At 46.5% G+C, this 20,546-nt stretch overlaps 1 protein-coding gene across 2 annotated transcripts; it reads right to left on the reverse strand.

Annotated features, from left to right (window-relative positions):
• Positions 1-5,790: 5,790 nt before the first annotated feature.
• Positions 5,791-20,231, reverse strand: LOC115510258 (signal-regulatory protein beta-1-like). 2 transcript variants are annotated; one of them, XM_030309909.1, is made up of 6 exons: positions 20,081-20,231; positions 12,514-12,867; positions 11,654-11,809; positions 8,999-9,025; positions 8,685-8,822; positions 5,791-8,212 (listed from the first exon to the last, which is right to left on the reverse strand). In XM_030309909.1, the coding sequence occupies exons 1-6, from the start codon at positions 20,148-20,150 to the stop codon at positions 8,193-8,195; spliced, it is 765 nt and encodes a 254-aa protein (XP_030165769.1). In that variant the 5' UTR covers positions 20,151-20,231; the 3' UTR covers positions 5,791-8,192. The 2 variants fall into 2 exon arrangements, with proteins under 2 accessions (XP_030165769.1, XP_030165770.1); XM_030309910.1 differs by lacking the exon at positions 11,654-11,809 and having other exon boundaries at positions 20,081-20,228.
• Positions 20,232-20,546: the final 315 nt, after the last annotated feature.

Consider the following 20,546-nt stretch of genomic DNA (forward strand, 5'->3'; position numbering starts at 1 on the left):
CATTACATACTCTTTTAGCAACATGTACTGGCACAGAAGGATGACAATTACAAATTGGGTTGCCATACAGGATGAGGGGAAGAGGACCAGTGTACAGAACGGGGTGGGTACCTTTCTTCTGCATCGTAATATGAGGATGGGCTGCAGCATGGTAGACACTATAATAAACAAGGGAACTTGCCGAATAACAAATGACCACAAGCTTAATGATCTAAGAAAACACATACTATTTCATAGTTCGTGTGAACCAGGATTTCAGACACAGCTCTATCGTGCACAGAGGGAAGTTGATGTGAGTCACAGGGAGAATGGCATGTACAAGTCTGAGGACCATCTGAGGCTATGAGAGGCTAGGAAAGAGGCCTGGAACAGACTGTCCTTAATACAGTTTGTAGCAACTTTATTTATAATTGCCAAGCTTGAAAGCAGCCAGGATGACCTTCAGTAGTTGAATGGATAAGGAAATTGTGGTACATTCAGACAGTGGGATCTTATCCAGTGCTAGAAGAAAGGAGCTGTCAAGCTCTGAAAAGATATGGAAGAACCTTAAATGCTCATTATTAATTGAAAGGAAAAGCCTGCACACTACGTGATTCCAAGTATATGACATTTTGGAAAAGGCAAAACTATGGACACAGTAAATACATCAGTGACTGTCAGGGGTTAGGGTGGGAAGAGAGAAATAGAACACAGAGGATTTCTAGGGCATCAAGGTATAATACTGTATACTCTGTATAATATATAAAGGAGGATATCGCTATACATTAGTCCAAACCTATAGACTATACAATACCAAGAGTGAACCGTATTGAAAACTATGGACTTTGGATGTTAATGAAATATCAGTGCAGGTTCATTGTTTGTAATATATATACCACTCTGGTGAAGGATATTGATAATAGGAGAGGCTGTGATGTGTGGGGTCAGGGAGCAGTATGAGAAATCAGCTGTACCTTCTGCTCCATTCTGGTGTGAACCTAAAACTGCTTTAAAATATGGTATCTATTTATAAGTAAAAGTCATTTCCATATCAAAGATAATCTAGATTTTCTTCTATGATAGCTTCTAAGTATTTTATAATTTTGTGTTTTCCATTATATTTATAAAGGCTGTTACATCTGTGTCTAGATTCAGTTTTTTTTTGCATATGGACGTCCAGATGTCCAACTGTCCCAGCAACATCTGTTGAAAAGGCTACTTTTGCTCCTTTCCCAATGATCATTTTGCTGTATTTATGTGGGTGTTATTTCTGGGCTTTCCATTCTATTACATGGATCTGTGTGACTATTATCTCACCAATGCAGTGTTTCAATAACTGGAGATTTCTAGTAAGTCTTGTAATCAAGTGGTGTCAGTCTTCTGACTTTGCTCTTCTCTAGCATTGTGTGGCTATTCCGGATGTTTAATGCCTCCATATAAACTTTAGAATCCGTTTGTCAATACTCATAAGATAGTTTTCTGGTATTTTTATCTGGATTACAGTTAATTCATAGATGAAATCGTGAAGAACTTGCATTCTAACAATATGGGTCTTTCTATCCATGAACATGGCATGTGTCTTTACTTATTTAGTTCTTTTTTGGTTGCTTAGAGTGAGGTGTTTTGTTTTGTTTTGTTTTTTTAATTTTTTTTTTCAACGTTTATTTATTTTTGGGACAGAGAGAGACAGAACATGAACAGGGGAGGGGCAGAGAGAGAGGGAGACACAGAATCGGAAACAGGCTCCAGGCTCTGAGCCATCAGCCCAGAGCCTGACGCGGGGCTCGAACTCACGGACTGCGAGATCGTGACCTGGCTGAAGTCGGACGCTTAACCGACTGCGCCACCCAGGCGCCCCTTGTTTTGTTTTTAATGTTGGCTTCATCCCCAGCACAGAGCCCAGTTCAGTCTTAAACTCACAACCCTGAGGTCAAGACCAGATCTGAGATCAAGAGTGTAAAATTTAACCAACTGAGCCACCTAGGCACTTCTGAGAGCTGTAGGGTTTTTTGCAGATGTTTTTAATCAAGTTGAGGAAATGCCCTCCTATTTCTAGTTTGCTGAGAGTTTTCATCACTAATGGGTGTTGGATTTGTCAAATACTTTGTCTGCATCAATTGTTATCATCATGCAATTTTTCTTCTTCAGCCTGTTGTTGTGATGGGTTAGAATGATTGATTTTCAAATGTTGGAACAGCTTTGTATGCCCAGGATAAATCCTACTTAGTCACGTATACATAGCTTTATGCTTTGTGAAATTCTGTTTGCTGACACTCGGTTGAGAATTCTTGCATTTAGATTCATGAGAGATATTGGTCGGTAGTTTTCTTTTTTTATGTACAGTCTATGAGGTTTTGCTATTGAAATAATAATGGCCTCATCAAATGAGTACGGAAATGTTTCCTCCTCTGTTTTCTGGAGACGACTGTATAAAATTGGTATTAATTCATTTTTAAAAGTTTGCTAACTGGGCCTGAGTGTCTCAGATATGTTACTCATTCCTAAAACATCCAAACTTTATTCCTCCTTCCTTCTACTAAGATAATGGTCTTGGTTTCCTCTTTCATCTGATCTAACCCCCTGCAGCCATCTGCTCTATCAGAACTCAAGTCCTCTGCCCAGATAGATCAATGGCCTTAGGGAAGAGACTTCACATGCTTGCTTAGTAAGCGGAACCTGCGGGGTTCAGCTCCCGTCACTTACCTGGTGAGACCTAGTGACCACTTCCAGCTAACGTTCCCTGAGCACACAGACCTCTGCCAGTTTGTAACAGTGATTCTCTTCGGATGAAGCATTTGTGGATCCTTTCCTTGCTTCATAATTTCATGTTTTCCAACATGTTTTTCTCCATTGTGAGGTGGCGTCTGTGTAGTGGTAATAAGTGTAAAACTCAGGTTTTACACTTCCAATATGGTTCACTCTTGGTATTGTATCCTAGGGGTTAAGGGATGAGAGCTCTCAGGTGTGTTGTGTTGAGCCCTGTAACCATGGGAGGTGTGTCCATTATATGAACAAAAAGGTCTGGAACAGACGTGAACACTGGGAGATTTTGTGAGCTGAGGACCATTCCAACTTAGTTCTGTAATTTCTGGCTGGGAAAGAGAAAACCCTCCTCCAAGAAATTCTAGGGAAACAGGTAAGGAGAACAGTAAAGAGGCATGGAAGAACCCCCACCAAACATACCTGAGACCCCACTCACCTGTGAATCCTGCAGCAGAGTCAGCAGCAGGGATGGCAGAGAAGGGCAGCATAGGGAAGAAGGGACAGACATCATGGTGGACCTTGGAGCCTTCTCTGTCTGAGTGTTGTCCTGGAGAGGCCTGGGACTCTGTGCTTCGAGAAGAGAAGACACTCCCTGCTTCCATGATGTCAGAGGAAAGGGATTGTGATGAGAGGAAAGACCATGGGACTGTAACACTTTTTCTTTGAGATTATCAGTTGAGCAGACAAGGTGGTTACAAGCTGAGCAATTGCTACTGGAAATGTTTGGGGTTTCCAGAGTTAAGACCATGACACCCACAGGCTTGGCCTCATTCCGAGCCTTGTCCCATCTGAGGTTCTCGCCAACCCACAGCCCTGCCGATTTTAGAGGCCTCGGAGACATGGTGTGGGGAAGAGGTTAGAGTTTTGGACATGGCAATGGTTTGTGCTTTAGAGGATGGAGGAGACCGCAAGAAGGTGGGGCTCAGGGAACACTCTCCAAGAGGGAAAGCAACATACCTAGAAACACACCCAAGAAGGTGAGGACTGCCTTTGCTGTCTGTGCTGGGTTCTGGGCCAGCTCGGAAGGAAGGGAGTGGAGGGATTCAAGAAATGCTGTCAGAAAGAGAAAGGAACCAGCATGCTCGCCTCCGTCTCTCTCATCTCTGGAATGAGCTATACCCAAGCACCAAGGTTGTGTTTGGGGACTCTTCTAAGTCCACACTCAGCTGGTGACCCTTTAATGTCCATGAGCCCATAGTCATGCACTGACAGCTAGGGCTATTTTGCTACTGCTTCCTTGTGAACCCTTCCTCCTCTTAGGGATATACAGGATGTTAAGGCCAGGAGGGGTGGTGGAGGAAGAGGCGAATGCCAGGCAGGCCCAAACTGCCTATAGGAGATGCCAAGACTCCCCTCCACCAGTGATGTCACCATTGTATCACATTTTTCTGGAAGGGCGAATTCCATGCTGTGAAGCTATCCATGCCCCCTGCTGAGAGTTGGACAGAATCTTTCCCCCAGTCACCAGCATCTCTCCCTTCCCCCCACCTCCAGGAGACTTCACACCTTCCATCAGACTCTAAACTCTTCAGAGACTGGGATTTTTAGTGCCTTGATGGTCAAGAGCACTGGCTTTGCAGCCAGATGCAGTCAAGCTCCCAATCCTGAATCCACTTCTTGGTGATTGAGCTATACATCTTTTGACTTTGAAATTTTCATTTGTATGGCTCAAACATTCCAAACTGAGTTCATAGTCTGCTCTCAGACATTCTCTTCTCCCCTTCCACCATGTTCAGTATGTGGCACATCCTCTACCCATTTGGTCAAACCAAGAAGGGACCCATGTTCTACACCCTCACTTGTCCACTCTTGTCTGCCTGCTCGAGGCCCTGCTGGTTTTACCTCCTAAACACCTGTGGAATCTGTTTCTCCATCACGATCATCTCTTGCCCGAACGAAAACTATTACTTCCTAAATGGCCACCCCCATCTTGTTTTGCCTGGTGTCAGCTCTGCCTTCTCCTTCATCCAAGGTGGTCTTCTACGACACAGATCTGATTATACCCCTTTCCTGCATAAAGAGTTTTGTGGTTTCTCATTGCTCTTGTAAAGTCAGAGTGCTTGGTATTTTGTAAATGGTAATGGTGTATATTACACCAATATACATATATTACATTGGTAATATACATCCTTTAAAGCACAAATTATTGCCATGTCCAATATACAATGGTATATTGTATATGGCATGAGGTATATGGTATATGGACTATGGCTTGTAGTGTATGGTATATGATATGTGGTCCATCCTTCCATGACTGGCTTGGCCCCTAGAGTCAAAAGGCTTCCCACCTTTACTGGTACCAACGACCACACGGGAAACAGTTATTAAGATGAATATTAACAGGCGGGTCTTTTCAGGGAGTACTTTCAGGACCAAACATGTGGAAGGGAGGAGAAGGGAGTAGGAATGTGTAAAAGAAGTTGAGCTGCCGTGAGGTCCCAATGAAGATTCAGCCGATCTCCTATGTGATCTGGTGCTAGGATGTGATTTCAGAGTTGTCCTGAGCTGGGGTGAGCGGGCTGGGCCTCTATATCCCCATGTTGAGGAGCCACTGGATGTGGCAGGTTACCTGGCATGACCTGGGGCAAGGTGGCTGTCCTCAGCTGAGGCCATCTCAGAGAGGGTCACAACCCAGGGCCACCTCCTGAGACCTGGTGCATCACAGCATCCACCTTGCTCTGCAGAGCCCCTTCAAACTCTGTTCCTTGACCTCAGCACATGGATTAACCCCCTTCCCCCCCACATTGCGGTCCTTAGAACTACCCCACTCATCCAGGGGCCTAGAGGTCTCTGAGCACACCTGGACGATCTATGCTTTACCACTGGGAAAAGTTTAGGATGAATGTCATGGGGGACTGAGAAGTAGCTCCTTCTGGGATCTCTGAGTGCCTGGCTCTGGAGTGAGCTGTGGCAGAGGACAGAGGAAGGAGGAGAAGAAACCTCAGACCTGAAGGGAGATAAAACCTGGATATAAACACAAAATCCCCCCACCACTCATTTCCTTGCAGTGTCCCCCAGTGGGGTGCAAAAGGAAGATAGAGAACTGAGGACAAGATGTTAAAGTTTTTTTTATTGGACTCAATTTTGTGAAACAGTTTTACATTTAGAAAAAACTTGGAACAATCCTTCAGAGTTTCAGTATACAGCTGCACACAGTTTCCCCTCTTATTAATGTCTTACAGTAATCTGGTATATCTGTTATAACTTAATGAACCAATATTGGTACATTATTATTAAGCAAAGTCCATAATTTTTCTAGATTTTACTTGACTTGGGCTACTAGAAGAAAACACTGTAAACTAGATGCCTTGAACAACAGGAACTTCTTTCCCACTGTTAAGGAGGCTGGAAGTCTGAGATCAGGGTGCCATGATCATTGGGTTGGGATGTGTGTTTGCCACAATAGCAAAGCAGGTGGTTATGTAGTCTCCTGGTTTCCCGCGATAAACCTGCGTGACATTGTACAAAAGTGAAGAAATGGCAAAAGGGAATGGGCACAAAGCTGAAAGTGCACAGGAGAAAGGAGAAAAGATGAGGTTAGAGGTCAAGTTCAAACTGAATGTGAGAGGGGTTCATGAAGCCATGGCGGCCTTCATGGGAATGCTGCCGGGAATACCATTGCCCGAGTCTAGATATGCACCCAGAGGAGCAGAGTGAAGATAAACTTACCACGTACCTGAGGAGGTGGGGCTGGGGGTGGGGGCGGGGACAGGGAATGTCCCGGAGGGAGTGACACCAGCATATATTCACATTAATATTGTAAAGATATCGCAGCATTGGAAGTGCAAGGGATGGAATGTTAGAAACTGATCCCAACTGAGAAAGGAGTGACACTGTGGTTAGAAGAAGGCAAGCCCTCTGCAAACTACTCTTGATAAGTCTTTACAAAAGATAAAACACTTCCCTTTTCAACATTTCTAATGTTTGCAATGACCCATACCAAATGAATAACAGCTTTACTTTTCTTTTTTCATGTCCTTATACATTCCTAACTGATAGTTGGAGGGCTTCTAATGTGTTGAAAGAAGTTTTTAAAGGTCACAGAAAAATTGTTACTTTTCCCCTCTGATTATTGAGATCACTTCGCTTGCTTTCAGTGGCGCTGTCATTGCCTAAGTCCTGCGTCACTGTGCAAAGTGACCACTGTCTCCATTTATCGTGTCAGCTGATCTTAAGTTCTAGGGAAACAACTCAGTTTGGATTTGAGCTGTGAAAACACACAGTGAGAGACAGGAATTGGTATTTTATGTGGGTGGTTTGAGGAAGGTGCTTTTCATAAAGTGACTGGTCAGCAGAGCTTGAAAGGGGGAGAGACCAAGCCGTGCACATCTGTAGGGGGAAGAAGCACAGAAGGGAGACAATTTGACCTCCATTTCCAAAGGGTCACTGTGGCGGAACCCGGAGAGTCTGTTAGGCACGTGGCAATAGCCCAGGAAGGGATGCTGGTGGCCGGGACCAGGGGGCAGCCCGGGAGCGAGCAGTGTGCAGGTGCTGGGTGGAGCTCCCTGGTGGGCGGGAGGAGGCTTGCCCTCGCTCCTGAGAGCTTTCCAGGAATTTTGCAAGCTAGTTGTTCCACTGTTGGCAGCTTGAAATTGGCCGCATTGGAAGTGTAGACGCCGCAGAAGTGGACAAGCACTACAAATCGGGCTTCTTTTTCCTCCTGAGAAGTGGATTGTTGAACATTTACCATGTCACCACTGGACATAGCATTATGAAGGCAGAATTGAACACGGGGTATAAAGAAGGAAATCAGGGAAGGGTCCAGGTTTCTGGACTGCCAGCACCTATACACGAGCGGGGGGATCAGGAAAGATGAAGCTGAACGGGGAGCTGGTGTCCCCGTCACAGGGAGAGGAAGGAAACCTCTCTACTTTGAGTAGAAGGACATGTAGGCAAAGCGGAAGGAGAATCATTTCTCTTCTTCCACGCAGGATGGGATTCATTTGCATTCAGGAGGCATTGGAGAACCTCACTGAGGCTGGCGAGTCCGGGGGTTGGGAGGAATGGCCCACGAGAGCACGGCCTTGAGTGTGTACTTAATGGCCACGGTCCCCAGGAAATGGATGAGAGATAGCCTGGTACACGTACACGTGACTTGTTTCTCACATTCTAGGAAGATACCCGTGTGTCAGTTTCCAGAGCACGTTCCCATGGACCCTGCTCACGACCAGGTATGAAGATTAGCTCTGGGGGCAGCAAGGACTGGGAGAGAAGCAGCAGGAACTGTGGGCAGGTGGGTCTCTGGGGAAGCAGGCATCTGGGGCAGGGTTGTGGAAGCTTCTAGTTGTTCCTTGTCTTAGGCTGGGCCCCTCAGGGAAGGAAGGAGGCAGCAGAGACCGAGGATGGCATGTAGCAGGGGAGGAAGGAAGGAGCCGTGGACCCATGTTCACATTTCATTATCTGCTCATCATTCCAGAAATGTTCTCCACGTGTCTCCTATGTCCTCGGTGCTATTTTCCTCCTGGGTCACCTGTAGTGAGAGGACAGGCGGTCCCTGACATGGAATGTGCCTCCTCAGCCTTCCTCCTTAGGTCCTGATCGCCCTTCCCCATCCTCTCCAGTCTGTCCCATGGAGGGTCAGAGCGGGAGTCGTCCTCAGAGCAGCCAGCGGGCACCTGTCACATTCCTCTAAATGTGGACACCTTGCGCCCAAATAATCTAGAGATGGTCTCCATGGGGTTTCCCACCATCCAGCCCCTCTACCCACTTCCTTCCAAGAAGCCCTAGGACTCTGTGCACATCCTTTGACAGCCCTTGACCCCACCTACTTCCTGCAGGACCCCCACAGTCTTCTTGGGAGTTGGGAACCTCTCGGAACAATCCCTGAGGCTCCAGAGGGTGTGGACGGAGATGCGTCACCTGCTCTTTACTCCAGGTGGGCGCTGACCCTGTATGACCTGTGGGCTGCCCCTTCCACTGACCTGGCTCCTTCTAGGACTGACCTGGCTCTGTCCTCCTTGTCCATGACTCACAGTCAATCCATCGCTTCCTGTGGCCATAGATGGCAGAGACAAAGACGAGTAGCAGCAGCTTGGGGCCCAGGGAGAGAGCCACCAAGAGTGAAGGAGAGAGTTCTAGGTCTGAAAATGAAGGGACAGGAGGCAGCATCAGAGAGGGATCCAGGAGTCCACTCCCAGGGGCCTCCACTTACCCCAACCGAGGGAACCTGGGCCCATCAATGGTCTGAAGCTCATGAATTTCCCCTGTGAGAGCCTCGAGGCAGAATTCAGGGTAAGAAGTACTTCCTTTCACTCACCTTTTCTCAGGCTGCCAGCTCTCCTTCCTGAGGGAAGACATGGGGACAATGAGAACTCAACAACATGCAAGTGAGCTTTACTGACTTGTTCCCCACACCCCATGGGGCAGGTCTGACACTCTCCTTCTGAGGAGGGAACAGGCTCATAGTTTACAGAGGGTCACAAGATAAGTGGGAAATCACTCACTGCTGTCCTGTAGGGTGAATCTGTGACCTTGTCTTTGGACCAGGACATGTCCAGCCTTTCAGGGTCATAGCAATGAATATCAGCCCAGCCTCGAGTACACTGAGGACAATGTCATGGTGAATGAGGTGCAAGGCTGTCCTGCTTTCTTCCACGCATGGGCCTTGATGACCCCGTGTTCTCACGTGTTGAAGGAGCCCTCAGGGTGACCTGACCTCACAAGACCTGCTGCCTGGACAACACCCTAGAGAGGTAAGAAATGGGGCTTCAAACACCATCCAGCCCACACAGACCCTGGTGCCAACATCAGGGAACATCTTTCTGTTGCACATAGATCACTGTTCTGGATGCATAGCTTCAGATTCTTTGCCATTTTATAATGATTGCTTCTTGCTCTTAGATTTACATCAAGAAGTCCCAGTAAGTTTTTGAAATATACGGAATAATCTTTGAGGAAGAGGCAGAGACCCCATTTTTACCCCTGGCATGTTGGCAGATGGTGGGTCCCAGCTAGGTGGCCTTCTGCACTTATACTCAGTTGAAACAGGTGCATTGCCCATGTTTGCACCTGCTTCTAGAGGGCAGCCTGCAGCAGAGGCCTGGAGGAAGAGCGGGTACAGAGGTTTCACCCCTCCGCTCCATTTTAAAAAGTCAATAATAGCATCCGGCTCGTCCAAGTATGACTCTTCTGTGCTGCCTTGTGTTCACTATCTCCCTTTGCCAGTCTTGCCTCCTTCCCTGTCTCACATGCATGTGAATCGGGCAGCACTCCACAGTGAGCTATCCCCCTTCTCGTATATCTTAGAGGCTGCTTCCCAAGGCAGGTGACCTGCGGAGTTTGTCTGGGAGGGGTCTGGAAACCCAGCTCTCAGGTGCAGAGACAGACCCGGGTCTCAGTCAGCTGACTGGCCAAGAGGTCCCCAGCCTGGTGGGTGGCGGGGCAGGGGTAGGGCCCAGCTGTCCCTGCTACTGTCACTGCTAAAACCTCACAGTGGTGACCTGGGATGATGTGAGCAGAGAGGATGGGAGTACCCTGGCAATCTGGAAATGAGTTGGGAATTACAGGAACTATGGGATTGGATGGGTGTTGCTGGGCTGATGCCTTTCAGAGAAAGACGATGCAAACTAAGACCAGTGAATCACACCTGAAAGGTCAAGTGTGAAAGAGGACATCCGGGCAACATTGCAGACTCACATCTCCTAGAGCCAGAGGGAAGAAAAAAGCTAAGGACATAATTGGGTCCACCATCACCATAAGAACATCGGCGCTACAGAGAAGACTGGATTCTCAGATTCAGTGCACCTGCTTTGCCAGAACAGGGCTGTGATGGGGAATGATGGGAGACAGATACTGAGATGTGGGATAGGGACTTTGGAGACAGGGCATTCAAAGCCCTCAGGGCACTTGTGTCTGCTGAGGACAAGGCAGCACCTTAGTTACTCATCTCCGAATAGAACTTCTAAACCCAAAGGAAAAAGAATAAAAGGACAGTAAATTCTATGGAAATCTGGTTCTCAGTAGTCCTTGAAGACAATGCCCAACCTTCAAAATCTCTGGGAGACAAAAGAGAAAATTCACCAAATCCAAAAGCTCAGTCACTTACACTGCTGCCCTCCCACCCTCACCAGCCAAAGGAAAGGGCAGGTGAAGGGGCCAAGGAGCCTGAAAGTTATTTAGAAATCCCACTGCCAATATTAAATCCAACTTAAATTAGAAAATATTGAAATACGTCCCGCACATCAGGACATAGATTATAGGAAACTGTTTCAAAGTATGCCTGACTTGGCCAAGATCCCTCAGAGTCTGTGAATAGGGTACCTTCCATGGCAAGAGAGACTTGTGTGGTCATTAGGTAGGGTTTTGAGTGGGTCGTTATCTTGGATTATCAGAGTGGAGCCAACTTAATCACAGAGACCTTTACAAGTGAAGGAGGGAGACAGGAGAGTGGGAGCAGGAGGCATATTGACCGCAGCAGAAATAGGTCAGGAATGGGACCCTAGGCGCTGGAACAGCAAGGACACCGACTACCCCGGGGCGGCCAGAAGGAACGCTTCCTGACAACTCATTTCAGACTTTCTGCCTCTGGAAATGGAAGAAAGGAATGTGTGTCATTTTAAGCCACTGAGAGTGTGCTAATTACTACTGCAGCCATAGGAACCTGAAACAGGGAGGCAGGGACGTTTTAAGAGAACCGTGCCAGAGTATCAAGAAGACGGTTGGAGCTTTCTTCCGCTGTGACCAGGACAGTGAGTGTGCAGAGAGAGCAGGGCTGTGCCTCAGGCTGCTTGGCATTTAACCTTGGCTCCTTGTTTTCCTGCTCGGGTCAGATCCCCTGAGCCTCGGTGTCCCCATCTATGAACAGGGAAGACGAGGCCCCTCCCTGTAGCTCTGGTGATACGGAGTAGCTTTCATGATGAAGATACAGTATCTGGCCTGGTGCCCCCCAGGGTCCTCCTTCATCGGTTCTCACCTGAATGGGAAGCTTGGGGAAGAGGAAGAAGCAATCTGCTAGAGGCACAGGTCTTCCTGGTGGTGGAGCCAGGTACTAGCTGTGCTGCTGAGACAAAGGATGCACCCTTGGGACCTTCCGTAATACCTGCACCATCAGAAAAGCCACCTTCCCTGCCTATGGCCAAGGGATGTGCAAAGACTCAGTTGCTGTTATGTGAGTTAGCGCCTGAATCGCACGAGGGTTTTCTGGACAGACCCACAGCCAATACCCAACCTCTGGCCTCTCCTCCAAGCTGGACTGTCTGTAGAAACAGGGAGCCTGGGATGCTTCTCACTGTGACTTTTCTGAAGGTGAAAGAAAGACGTCCTGCATCCCTTCCCTGGGTGCGCTTGTCCTCACCGGAAGGGAGGGGAACATAAGCTTCATGAGACAAAAGCCGTTGCCTGTTTTGTTCCCTGCGACTTCCACAGCACCCAGAGCAGGGAACGCACCCAGCAGGTGCTGAGTAAGTGCTGAGTAAAGGGAGTGCTGGCCACATGAAGCAGAGGTCTCTCCAGAGGCAGGGGTGAGGTGAGGCCTTGTAACTGGGAAAGTCACTCAGACTTTCGGTCCCTCATCACTGGAACCAGAGGGCTGGTCAGGATTGGAAAAGGGAAGAGCTGGGAGCCTGCAGGCGGAGGTTCCAGATTTTCCACCAATTACCAGCCATGGGGCCTTGAGCAAATAGCACAACCTCTCTAGGCCTCAACGTCCCTGATCCATGGAAGGGGCTGATTCAGGGGCACCCATAACAACACCTGATCCTTATCTGTTGCTCAAGCGATGGAGGACATTCTTATTGACTTGTTGTCACAACCAGGGGACGGAGCGATACTCACCGCTCACGGTGACCTGGGTGCCTGGTCCAGACTTAAACTCCACCTCACGGGCCCCTTTCTGGAACTTCACACAGTAGTAGGTTCCAGCGTCTGCTGGGGTGATGTTACTGATGCGGATGGAAAAGTCCATGTTGTTTCTTCTTGTGGCGTCTGAAACATTTGTTACGCGGGGAAAGTGGCCTCCTCCAAAACTGAAGATTAACTCCCGGTCTGGCCCTGTCCCCCTGAACCACCTGATTTTCCCAACGGGGACCAGGGAGGTCAGGGTGCAGCGCAGAGTGGCTGTCTCTCCAGCTGTGACAGACACCAGCTTCTCGGGCTGGATCACCTGCAGCTCCGCCTCACCTGCCACACCTGGAGGGAGAACAAAGCAGGTATTTAGCATCCTTGTGAGATCCTGTCCGTCCGCTCAAGTGTTTATCCACAACAGCTTTCACTGAGTGCACACCGTGAGCCCAGCCCGCTGCATGTACATGGTGGCATGTAGCCCTCGCGATGAGCCTGTGACATGGGACCCTGTTACAGACGAGGAAAAGAAAACACAGAGAGATTCAGTGATACATATATCACATTTTCTTTATCCATTCATCAATAATGGACATTTGGGCTCTTTCCATACTATTGTTGATAGTGCTGCTATAAACACTGGGGTGCATGTGTCCTCCAATCTGTGTTTTTGTATACTTTGGAGAAATACCCAGTAGTGCAATTGCTGGCTAATGGGGTAGCTCTGTCTCTAACTTTCTGAGGAACCTCCATACTGCTTTCTAGAGTGGTTGCACCAGGTTACATTCCCACCAACAGTTTGAGAAGGTTTCCCTCTGTCCGCATCCTGGCCAACATCCGTTGTTTCCTAAGGCGTTACTTTTGGCCATTCTGACAAGTGTGAGCGGTATCTAATTGTAGTTTTGTTTTGTATTTCCCTGGCGATGAGTGGTATTGAGCATGTTTCTCCACGTATCTGTCAGTCGTTTGTACGTTTTCTCAGCCATCCAAAGGAATGCAATATTGCCAATAGCAATGATATGAATGGAACCAGAGTGTGTTATGCGAAGGGAAATAGGCCAGTTGGAAAAAAGATACTGAATGATTTCAGTGATAGGCGGAGTTTAAGAAACAAAACAGATGAACAGAGGGGAGGGGAAGGAAAAGTAAAATAGGATAGAAATAGAAAAGGAGCGAACCATAAGAGACTTTTTAGCTATAGAGAACACTGTGGGTTTCTGGAGGGGAAGTGGGTGGGGGGATGGGCTAATTGAGTGATGGGCATTAAGAAGCAGAATTGTCGTGATGAGCACTGGGTGTTATATGTAAGCAATGAATTATTAAATTCTATTCCTGAAACCAATACTACACTATATGTTAACTAACTTGAATTTATTTTGTTAAATATAATTTATTGTCAAATTGGTTTCCATACAGCAACCAGCGCTCATCCCAACAGACATAAATAAATGGAAAAACTTCCTCTGTTCGTGCATTGGAAGACTTCATATTGTTAAGATGTCAATACTGCCTAAAGCGATCTACAGATTCAATACAATTGTTATCAAAACCCCCATGGCATTTTTTTTTTTTTTTTGCAGAAATGGAAAAGCCCATTCTAGAATTCATATGCAGTTTCCAGGGACCTAGATCACCAAACAATCCTGGAAAAGAAAATAGTTGGGAAACTCATACTTCTTGATTTAAAAACCTACTACATAGTATAATAATTAGAGTACTATAGTACTGAAAAGAATAGAGGGATAGAGCAATGAAATTGAATAGAAAGCCTAGAAAAAACCCTCACATATATGGTCAAAAGATTTTCAACAAGAGTGCCAAGACCATTCAGTGAGGGAAAGAGTACTCTTTTCAACATGAGATGCTGGGAAAACGGGATATCTACATGCAAAAAAAGAATTTGAACCCTCATTTTACTCTATATAGAAAAATGAGCTCATTGGATGAAGGGACCTAAATGTAAGAGCTAAATGTATAAAATTCAGAGAAAAAACCATAGGCAAAACTCATGATATTGGATTTGACAATGATTTCTTGGATAAGAAACCAAAGGAACACATAATAAAATTAAAATATATGTAAATTGGACTTCATCAAAATTAAAAACTTTTGCATAGCAGGGGACAATATTAAAAGTGAAAGAGGGACGCCTTGGTCGCTCAGTCGGTTAGACATCCAACTCTTGATTTCAGCTCAGGTCATGATCTCACAGTTCATGAGTTCAAGCCCCAGGTTGGGCTCTGTGCTAACAGTGCGGAGCCTGCTTGGGATTCTCTCTCTCTCTCTCTCTCTCTCTCTCTCTCTGCCCCTCCTCCACTTGCACTCTCTCTGTCTCTCTCAAAATAAACAAACTTACAAAAAAAAGTGAAAGAACTCACAGAATGGGAGAAAATATTTGCAAAGCATATGTCTCAGAAAGAATTAATAACCGGCATATATAAAGAATTCCTACAATTCAACAAAAAAATGTCAAATAGCCCTGTTAAAAAATGGACCAAAGACTAGAATAGACATGTCTACAAAGAAGATACTCAAATGGTGAGTCAGCACAAGATATTGAACATCACTAGTCATTAGAAAAATGAAAATCAAAACCACAATGAGATACGCTTTCATCCCTGAGAATGGCTTTTATCAAAAACAAAAGAAAGCAAAACCAAAATACAAGAAAATTAAAAATCAGAAAATAAGGATTGAGTAAGCTGTGGAGAAACTGAAACTCTTGTATGTCGATGGTAGAAATATAAAATGGTGCGGCCGTTGTGGAAACAGTTGTGTTATCATTAAAATTTAAATGTAGAATTTGCCGTATGATCCAACAATTCCACTCTTAGGTAAATATCCCCCAAATTACAGGTAAGTACTCAAATACTTGTACATCCTTGTTCATAGCAGCATTATTCATGATAACTGAAAGGTAGCAGAAAAAATTCATTTCTATCCATAGATGAATGGATAAACAACATGTTGCTGTAGGTATGTATGTGATATATATATATATATATATATATACACACACACACACACACACAGATGTATATATATATATATATACACACACATACACACACACACATATATATGTATATATATGGAATTTTATTCGGCCTTAATAAGCATTAATAAGCAATGATAGTCTTGGGGTGCCTGGGTGGCTCAGATGGTTGTGCGTCTGACTTTGGCTCAGTCATGATCTCACGGTTTGTGAGTTCGAGCCCCTCATTGGTCTCACTGTTGTCAGCAAAGAACCTGCCTCGGATCCTCTGCGCCTCTCTTTCTGTGTCCCTCCCCAGCTCACACTCTCTTTCTCAAAAATAAACAAACAACAATAACAGCAGCGACAACAACCAAGAGCAGTGATAATCTGATATGTACTGTAATCTGGATGAACCTCAAAAGTATCATTCTAGGGTGACATATGCCAGATACAAAAGGACAGATATACGGTTCCATGCATATGAAGTACCTAGCAAAGACAGATTCATAGATACTAAAAAGTAGTTGCTATGGGGGTGGAAGGAATGGAGAATTCTTGCTTAACGGGTACAGTGTCTGCTTAGGATGTTGAAAAAAATCCTGAAATATGCGGTGGTACCAGCTTCACAACTATGTGAACATACTTAATGCCACTGAATTGTATCCTGAAAAATGGCTGAAATAGTAGATTTCGTGTTATGTATATTTTAGCACATAAGAAATATCTACTCAAACAAGGTGATCCCCCCCATGTAGAGCCTTTCAATTGGACTAAATGGCTCAAGGAGAAAGAAAATGTATCGTTCCAGGGGCTCATGCATTTGAGAAACCTGCCCCCGAAGGGGGAGATAGAACCATGGGAATGTCTAAGCAGGGGAAATAGTAGGCTACAAAATTGTTCATGTTCTGCAAAGAGTTGTGGGACGTTGCCTATGGCTGAACATTGAGTTATGCATTGAAAGGACGCGAGCTGCCTTTGGAGCAATCGTTGAACTGCGTGTGCCAGACTTTGCAGGTGGATTTCACTGCCTCAGTGACTAGCCAGTCTCTGAAGACACAGAGAAATACAAAATTATTCCTTATTACTGGAAGTGTCCTAAAAACGAGGCAGGGATATAAATCAGAGAAACGGGCTGTTCTGGCACCACACACACACCTGTGTTCTTTTCTATTGCTCAGCTACTCCTCGGGGAGAAAATTTGTGGCTCACTCTTGCAGAGTGTGAGCTGGTAAAACCCATGCACTTAGCACGATTTGTGACCAAGCATGTCTCCTCAGGAGGGCACGTGTTACCACAGCCAGGTCTTGGGTGTGCCAAGAACATCAAGTGGTTTGGTTTATGAGTTTGGACGAGGAGATTGGGGTGAGGAAACTGAGCTGCTAAGACAAAAATGGGAAGAAACAGGAATGCATTTTCGGAGGAAGACATGGAGGGACCAGGAGAGGGAGGAGGTAAGAGGGATCAGAGCATCAAGAGGAACCAGGGTGGGGCGCCTGGGTGGCTCAGTCGGTTAAGCGTCGGACTTTAGCTCAGGTCATGATCTCATGGTTTCTGAGTCTGAGCCATGCGTTGGTCTCTGGGCTGACAGCTCAGAGCCTGGAGACTGTTTGGATCCTGTGTCTCCATCTCTCTTTCTCCCTGCCCCTCTCCTGCTTACACTCTCTCTCTCTCTCTCTCTCTCTCTCTCAAAAATAAATACTTCAAACAAACAAACAACAAGAACCAGGGAAAGGTGTAAACTCTGCCATCTGTGAATCTATATTCCTCATAGATTTCCATCTCTGGCCCAGGCCTCGTCTCTGAACTCTGGAGTTGTATGTGCAATGAGCCACTCAACAATTTGCATAGATAGAAGCAAACCTCTCACTGTTCACACTGTCCCCAACTGAACTCCTCGGTTTTCCCCCACATCCTTGTACATCTCAGATGAGGCACCTTTATTCTCCGAGATGCTCAGGTCCAAGCCCTTGGGAACCTCTCTTTCCACTCCAAATCCTATGTATCAGGAGATCCTGTTGTCTCCCCTTCTGTATGCACCCACAATCCGACCTCTTTCCCCTTCCTCTCCTGGCTGCTGTCTGGGTGCAAAATGCTTTTCCTTGTTTGCACGAACACGACGAACTCTTGAATGCTCTAGTCGCTTCTGTCTGTGCCCTATGGTGTCTAATCTCAACCAAATGCTAGCATAAGTTAAAACTCATGGCGGATCATGTCATTTCTGTCTTCAGAACCTTGCAGGGGCAACCATTTTACTCAGAGTGATAGCCCAAACCCTTGAACAGAACAGGAGGATTCTACTCTCCTGCTGTTCCCGTGCTGTTCGGGAAGGCTCTTTCCCCAGAAGATCACATGGCTCACACCCCAACTTCTTGTAGTCTTTGCTCGAATCTCCCTGTTCAGTGATGCCCACCCAGGCTACCTCTTTAAATACATCCCACCCTGAAGAGTCTCTCATTGTCTTCTCCAGCTGTACTGTCATGTTTTTCCTTAACACTCATCACTTTCTAAATTTTTTTTTCAATATATGAAATTTATTGTCAAATTGGTTTCCTTACAACACCCAGTGCTCATCCCAAAAGGTGCCCTCCTCTATACCCATCACCCACCCTCCGCTCCCTCCCACCCCCCATCAACCCTCAGTTTGTTCTCAGTTTTTTAGAGTCTCTTATGCTTTGGCTCTCTCCCACTCTAACCTCTTTTTTTTTTTTCTCTCCTTCCCCTCCCCCATGGGTTTCTGTTAAGTTTCTTAGAATCCACCTAAGAGTGAAAACATAACACTCATCACTTTCTAACATACTATGTTATTTCCTTATTTGGTAAGTCTGTTGTTTCTTTTTCTTTTCTCCACTACGATATAACTTCCACGAGGGCATCTACTTTTTCTCTTTTAATAACCAGTATGCCCAAAGCTCACATAACAGTTCTTGGCACCTAGCAGTTACCCAGTAAATATTGGTGTAATGTGTGAATTGCCCAGTGTGATCCCTGTCTGAGACCCTGCCCTCTATTTTCAGTGGAGAATTTCTCAGGAAAATATAATGAGAAGCTGAATTTCCCATGAAGATGACTGTGGGGGAAAAAACTACTTGCATATACTCAGAAAACGGAAGAGCCCAAAAGAAACAAACCACAAATGCTCTTCCCCCCCACCCTACCCTTCCCTCCACCCACTGGCAGATCTGCAGAAATCTCATGGGATGGATGTGGGGCCATAGGGTTCGAGAAGAGCAATGGTTAGACCCGTGAGATCTAGAATCAGCCTGCCTGAGTTCAAATCATAGCCCTGCCTTCACCACTGAGTGACCTTGGACTTTTCTGTGCCTTCTTTGCTTATCTGTAATGTAGGGGGACAGAAATGTCTACCTTGGGTACAAAGATCACAGGACATAACAGACACATACATTTCCAAGTGGGTGTAGCACATGGTGAGTGCTCAGGAAATTGGAAAGTGATTACACATGAGATTTCCTGAGGCCTGGAGGCATCAGCTGACACTAGATGGTTGGGATCAGGATATGATTATAGGTGCAGATCATACAGGCAGGATCCTCGGTATCTTGTACCCCCTTTTTTCCTCCCCACTCCAGTCCAGCATGGAGGACCTCCAAGGTAGTAACGCACAAAGTTCTACTCCTTCTACCCAGAGAGAAGTTTGCTTGTCTTAAGAGCTTGGTGGATAGTGAGCAGTACTTTAGAGAAGTAGAAAAAGTGGGTGAGGAGCTGAGAGACAGGGAACCAAACATCTGTTCACTGTGCATTTCACGTAGAGTGGACGTGGCGTGAAGAAATCGATAAGAAAGCGTTTTCAGATATCCCATACCCACGTGTGCACCCTTCCTCATGCCCAAACATGTACACACACACATACACAAGTGCATTCCCGAGTATACATGAAGTGTGGCCCAGCATGCTAGCATACAGATCACTTTGAGGATTCCATGAAATTGTCATACGTGTTAAAAGCCGAGTAAAAGGTTCGGCGCATAGGAATCACCCAACACATCGTTAACCAAAGTCTGGGAGGACACACAGCAGAACTGGAACTCTGGAGACCTCGGAGTGTGCTAAGTGACGCCTCTTCTTCTGTTTCCCTCTCTGTATTTTCTGATGTTTGTTTAGTTAGCCTCCACCGAGAAGCCGAGCAGCATAACACGGTGGAAAGAATGAACCGTGGAGCTGGGTGGCCTGGGCGTGAATCCCGGCAGATGCACTGACTTAGGTAGCTGACATTGGGCCATTAACTCTCTCTGCCTGAATTTCCCCATCTGCTGATCAGCAGTACAGTCCTAGCTATCAGGCAGGGGTGTTGGGAGAATTAGATCATTTAATACCTTCAAACTGGTCCTTGTGACAGATGGAAGCCTCCACTGTCTGGATGCCTCTGGTAACAAGCTGTAGGTGATGGATGCATAGAGGAAATGCTCAGATCCCCGACTTCCTGCTCTCAGATGACACCCAGTCCTTGGTCTTCTGTGGCAGCCCTGGGTAGCACACCTCTGGTTACCTGCAAGCCCTTGATGTCCAGGGACATGGGAGGTGTTGTGGGATCAGGAAGAGGGGATTGTACCCCAAGGCAGTGCTTACCTGTGAGTCCCAACAGCAGAGCCAGCAGCAGGTAAGGAGGCAGGTGGGGCCCGGAAGCAGGGGCCAACATTGCGGAGGCCTGGGGACCCTGCTCTGTGCAAATGTGTGTGCTGGGGAGAATTGGCCTCTGTTCTGTAGAAAAGAAACCCTGCCTCCTTCCATGATTAAGAGGAAGTGCCTATGATGGGGTGACGTGGCTGTGGGGCAACAGTCTGCTTCTAGATTGTGAAAGAGAAGTCAGGCAGAGAAGACCTCACTTGGTGAGGGGTCCTCTTCTCTTTTTCAGAGAGTGGAGAGGCCCAGGAGAGATAATGCTTCCTGCCTGCATGGGGTCTCTGCCCCCTCCAGTGGGCCCTCCCCCCAGCTTGAGGTCTTCATGGTGATTCCCCACTTGGGGGCCCCAGACCAAGGTGGATCTGCAGTTGGGGGCTGTGTCCCAAGCTCCTGAGCCCAGAACACTTAGGGG

The sequence above is a fragment of the Lynx canadensis genome, chromosome A3, assembly GCF_007474595.2.
Source record: "Lynx canadensis isolate LIC74 chromosome A3, mLynCan4.pri.v2, whole genome shotgun sequence".
Taxonomy (NCBI): Eukaryota; Metazoa; Chordata; class Mammalia; order Carnivora; family Felidae; genus Lynx; species Lynx canadensis.